Raw genomic sequence first — 6,144 nt, 5'->3', positions numbered from 1 at the left:
TCCCTTGACAGCAGGATATAAATCTCCCTTGGGAAACTCCCCTTCCCTGTACCAGGAGGGGAGAACCATCCTTAGCACCAGAATAAGGAACTCAGGGACAAGAAGGTTGTGCAAACAAACCTAGTTATTTGTTGACTAATTAAATACCCTAAAACCACACCTTTGCCTTGACTCTTGCCGAATCCAATGTTTTGTTGTCTGAAAGTCACAAGTGCCACCTGCTTTGTTCATTCTCTGGGTGTCATTAGGAAGCCCAGGCACTTGCAAAATGAAATTTATTCTTCACTTTAGATCAGTCTTATATCAATTGAATCCTTACACCGGGTGAAAGCCCAGAAGAAAAGAAGGGAAAGGCATTTTTCTCCTACAACTGGAAGAAGTACCCACAAACATTGGCAATAAAAAGAAATAAAAGACATTTAAATCAGTAAGGAGGAAGGACAATTACTTGTTTGCAGATGACATGATCTTAAACATAGCAAAACCCTAGAGATACCACAAAAAATATTAGAACCAGTTTTTTAAAATGAGGAAAAGTGCAGGATGCACAATGAGCACAATAAACAAAGAAAATAAATAAAAATAAACCACCTATGATTCTACACACCAGCATGGAAATATATGCAAAACAAATAACAAAATTATACAACTGAAAATGGCACAGAATAAAGTACTTGGGATTAAACTTCATAAAGTATGTAAAATAATTGTAGAGCGAAAATGACCTTTGTTGATGAAAGACATGTAAAAATGCACAAGTTCCGCAAATATACCTGTGCTCACTGATAAGAATTATTCATATTGTCACAGCACCATCCACACAAAATAATGTAGAAATGCATCCCAAACCTGCCATTCACTTTTAAAGAATCAAATCTAAGTCTGCAGTGTGATATATAAGCAAGAGGACATGCAAATAGGGCCCTCTCTGTGCTGATAAAACCAGCCCATCCCGACCGTGCAGCTGGGAGAGGAGCCCTAGCTCCAGGGTCCCAGGTGATCCCATTCTGTGATCAGGACAGAACACAGACACCTCATCATGGAGTATGCGCTTGGCTTGGTTTACCTTGTTGCATTTTTAAAAGGTAATTCATGGTGAACGAGAGACACTGAGTATGTGAGTGGACATGACTGAGAAAGAGTGGATGTGTGACAGTTTCCTGACCAATGTCTTGCGTCTTCAGGTGTCCAGTGTGACGTGCAGCTGGTGGAGTCTGGGGGAGACCTGGTGTAGCCTGGAGGGTCCCTGAGACTCACCGGTGTGGCCTCTGGATTCACCTTCAGTAGTTACAGCATGAACTGGGTCCGCCAGGCTCCAAGAAAGGGGCTGCAGTGGGTCGCGTATATTAGTAGTAGTGGAGGTAGCACAAGCTACGCAGACTCCGTGAATGGCTGATTCACCATCTCCAGAGACAACGCCAAGAACATGCCATTTTCGATCATGTGCAGCCTCCATGGTGCAAGCTGCCAAGGTAACCTCAATTCCCTTGCATCTATCTCCACATGAGGAGAGAAACTCACAGGCATGGCAGAAGACATCCACAGGCCAGGAAAGAACCACAATAAGGGATTAGAGGGGAAATCCCCTGGGCCTCACACGTGTTCAGCAGTACCTTCTGTTCTCACCAGATGGCATAAGAAAAAACTAAAATACAACCTTGTACTTCACCAATCATGACACAGAATACTGGGAAATGTTTCCTCAGTAAACTCAGAGGAAGCTTCAAAGCAACAACCAAAAGGATCAAATGGCTTGCAAACTAATAGCCAACCAGAATAAGACATGTAAAATTACAAAGCGATGTTTTTCAATACGTACAAAGGTAAACTTGACAGTCTACCTCCATATCCCATGGAAGTAGGAAGCATTGGTCTCCATAATGAGGAAAAGCAGTCATCCAGAGAAAGTGACCCAGCAGTACCACAGGACGTGGAATTGGTAGAGAACTTCAGTGTGTTATAATTGCATATCCCGTATCCAAGTAGAAGGAGAAAAGATGGAATGTGTTGAATAGAGCCATGTTTCTGGGTCCAAGTCCCTACCCATGTCCATGTGACCACTCTTGACCATGGCTCACCTGCCTCTCCTACATCCACCCCAGGTGAACTGATGAGCAGGGTCACCCAATGCCACACCCTGTGACTGTTACCTAACCCCACAGGTGGCCCCGAGGTGTAGGGTGCTGGCCACCCGGTCCAGCCCTCTGTTCTGTCAGATGGTCTAGACCTGGATTTGCTGAGGATCCTCCATTTACCCACTCTCACTGGCAGATATCCCTGAGCAGGGGCATGAGGCTGGCAGAGGGCCAGGTCACCCTGAGGGCACCCCTCTTGCTGTTTGCGCTCTGGGCATTGCTGGCTCCTGTCCAAGGTTCTCAAGGTCGTCCCTCATGGCGCTACATCTCTTCTGAGGTGGTAATTCCCAAGAAGGAGTTGCACCACGGCAAGGGCGTTCAGATGCCTGGCTGGCTGTCCTATAGCCTGCATTTTGGGGGCAAGAGCCATGTTATCCACATGAGGCACAAGAAACTCTTTTGGTCCAGACATTTGCTGATGATGACTCAGGATGATCAGGGAGCCTTGCAGATGGACTACCCCTTCATCCCTCCAGACTGTTTCTACCTCGGCTACCTGGAGGAGATTCCTCTTTCCATGGTCACCATGGACACGTGCTATGGGGGCCTTGAAGGTATCATGAAGTTGGATGACCTTGCCTATGAAATCAGACCCCTCAGCGATTCCCAACGGTTTGAACACGTTTTTTCTCAGATAGTGGCAGACACCCATGCAACGGGACCTACTTATAACCTGGGATATAAGGGGGATAGGAACCCACTGTTCTCTCAAGCAAATATCAGTGCAGCCCCCAGGATCTCTAGTAAGTTGTATTCATCCCATCATGGAATTTTGAAAGGACTTGTTCTCGGTTCCAAAACAATGTATAGTGTGTTCAACAACGTGTCAAAATGTGCCCGAATCCTCGTGAGGCTTGTTAGTTTGACTGACTCAATGCTTCAAGGTATTGATGTAAGGCACTATATTTCCTCCATGGTCATTTATAATCTGGAAGATCCAGTTGTCTTGAACAATTTTCAGGTGCCAGGGAGTCCGATTCATATCTACTTTCAAAGACACTTGTTTGTTGCTTTTAAACCACATACAGCTTTACTTATCAACAAAGATGCACCACATGAACTTCAGTTTCAGCCAGCCACATACGCGGTATGTGGACCAAAATCCATCATCTCGCTTGCTTCTCTAGGCAGACATTTTTTATTGTTGTCTGTGTTAGTAGCCCCAAAAAATTGCAAAATCTATTGGTATTTTTTATGACAATAAGTTTTGTGCATGCCAGAGGAGGTCTACCTGCATTATGAATCAATACCCTATTATGACAGATTCTTTCAGTAACTGTTCCTTCATTCATATGCAGCATGTAGTGGTGAATAATTTTTGTGAGTGCATATTTGACTCAGGACTTTCCTATTTCAATAAAAGCCTGACTCACGATCGTTGTGGAAACTATGTAGTGGAGCCAGGTGAGCAGTGTGATTGTGGCTCCTTCAAGCAGTGCTACAACAATCCCTGCTGTACGAGTGACTGTATTCTAACCCCTGGCAGCAAATGTAATACAGGCAGATGCTGTACAAACTGCACCTATTCCGACGCTGGGACACTCGGCAGGCCAATCCAAAATATATGTGATCTTCCAGAATACTGCCGTGGGGTGTCCGTGGAGTGCCCTGATGACTTCTATATGCAAGATGGAACCCTGTGCACTGAAGAGGGCTACTGCTATCATGGAAACTGCACTGACCGCACTATGCACTGCCAAGAAATCTTTGGCAGAAATGCTGTGAAGGGTGAAAATGTCTGCTATACCATAAATCAAAAAGGCAGCCGATATGGACACTGCAGAAGAGACCCAGGGGTATTCAAATCTAAACCCTGTTCCCCCACAGACATGCAGTGTGGAAGGCTGCAGTGTAGTAACGTCACCCATCTCCCTCAGCTGCAAGAGCATGTTAGATTTCATCAGTCTGAGATCTCAGGGTTCTGGTGTTTTGGGCTGGATTCGCATCGTAGCACAGGAACAACCGATATTGGTCATGTGAGAACCGGTACCCCCTGTGCTCCTGGAAAGTTCTGTCAGGATACCTACTGCAATGGCAGTGTGGCTCAGCTGAACTATGACTGTATCCCGGAGAAATGCAGTCACAGAGGGATATGCAACAATAACAGGAACTGCCATTGCCACGTAGGCTGGGATCCTCCACGGTGCACTGAACGAGGCACTGGTGGGAGCACAGACCTTGGACCCCCTCCAAGAAGAATGCGGTCAGTCAGGCAAAGTCGTGAATCCGTGGTATATCTCGAGTGATCTTTGCTAGAATCTATGCCTTAATTGCTGCATTCCTCTTTGGTGTTGCAGGAAATGTCAGAACTATCAACAGACAGAAAGTTACGGAAGAGACTGCTGATCAAGACAATGCATAATTCAGCCTCCAGACCCCTAAACCTATAGACAAGCCACGTGGCTCATCTGTGAAAATATAGTAATGAGGCGGCACAGCTAACATCCACGTTTCCAGGGGTCTGCGGGAGACACAGGGGTCCACAGGCACATCATGGACCTGACACCAGGTCTCTGATGCGTCACTGAGCAGAACTCTGAAATAAAACTTGAAAACTGCATGCTTGTGGCCTCTATGTATTTGTGTAAGCCTGTAAGAGCCCAAACGGTGCCTAAGACTCTGTGCAGAAGACCTGAGTCAGCAGCTGTGTCTTGGGCTGAGGTTTCTGGTTCCAGAAATAAGAGAAGTTGCCACAAACTCCTTTAGGGACAAATTCATGAATTTTCTCCAAAACTGTGCTCTTGCACACTGAGCTTTGTCTCATTCTTCAGGTGACCTCTCATTTCCTGGTCCCAGTATGGGTTCAGGGTGATGGAGGGCTACCACCCACCCATACTGCCTGTCCCACACTGGGGTGTCTGTGGGCTGTCAGGGAAAAGGACATGGATTCGATCCCAGCCAGTGCAAGCTGTGCGTTCCTGGAAAGCAAATTTCCGAATGTGGGAGACTGAGACTATGAGGCTGAAAGTAGCCCCCAGTGAAATCAATCAGAAAGGTAGGCACAAGTGCCTATGTATGTCTCTGGCATTCTGAGGGAGCCCGATGAATATGAACCCCTTTTCTCCTTCTTTTCTCTATTTTTCAGTGAGTTCATCCTTAGATGAAGGTCTGCCTAGGATTTCCACTTTGGTTCTCCCAAGAACCTTCTAGAAATCCTGCAGGGAGAGAGTGCCCATAGATATACATATACTGGATAAGCAAAGTGAGGTTTCCCTAGATTTACATTAAATATCTAGGCGAAGTGTAGCTTGCCCCCTAGATTTACATTCACTACATAAGCAAAGTGAGTGTGTCCCCTAGATTGACATTAACTAGATATGGGAAGCGTAGCTTGCCCCCGAGATTTGCATTTACTAGATAAGCAAAGTGAGTGCCCCCTAAACATACATTAACCAGATAATTAAAGTGAATTCCCCCTATGCTGACATTAATTCGATAAGCAAATTGAATGCGCCCTAGATATACATTAATTAGATAAGCAAAGTGTGCTTACCTAATGTGTCCCATAGATTTTCATTAACAAGATAAGGAAATGAGTGCCCCCTCGATTTACATTAACTAGATAAGTGAAACGAGTGCCCCATAAATTCACATTAACTAGGTGAGTTAAATGAGTGCCCACTACATAAAAATTTACTGGATAAGTGAATGATCCCTAGATTTACAATAACTACATAAGGAAACTGAGTGCCCCCTAGATTTACATTAACTAGATAATCACAGTGAGTTCCCCTAAATTTATTTCAGCGAAATCAGCGCAGTGCCCCCTAGATTTATATTAACTAGTTGCACTAGATCAATATTAACTAAATAAGTGAACTTTAGTGTTCCCACTAGACTTCCGTTAACTACATAAGGGAACTGAGTGTCCCCTAGATTTACATTAAATCGATAAGCAAAGCGAGTGCCCCCTAGGTCTATATTAACTAGATAAGGGTGATGAGTGCTCCCTAGATATATGTTATGTTAACGAGATAAGGGAAGTTAGTGACTCCTAGATACACATTAA

General features: G+C 44.9%; 1 protein-coding gene across 1 annotated transcript; it reads left to right on the top strand.

Moving 5' to 3' along the window:
• Positions 1–2,277: 2,277 nt before the first annotated feature.
• LOC123386298 (disintegrin and metalloproteinase domain-containing protein 21-like) lies at positions 2,278–4,689 on the top strand. The gene is given in 3 exon segments (XM_045060720.1): positions 2,278–3,297; positions 3,299–4,370; positions 4,373–4,689. Coding segments are annotated over 3 exon segments (2,205 nt in total). The 5' UTR covers positions 2,278–2,289; the 3' UTR covers positions 4,498–4,689.
• Positions 4,690–6,144: the final 1,455 nt, after the last annotated feature.

This window comes from Felis catus, chromosome B3, assembly GCF_018350175.1.
Source record: "Felis catus isolate Fca126 chromosome B3, F.catus_Fca126_mat1.0, whole genome shotgun sequence".
In the NCBI taxonomy this organism is placed as follows: Eukaryota; Metazoa; Chordata; class Mammalia; order Carnivora; family Felidae; genus Felis; species Felis catus.
The sequence above is the reverse complement of the archived record's forward strand: the minus strand, read 5'-3'. Positions and strand labels throughout refer to the sequence as shown.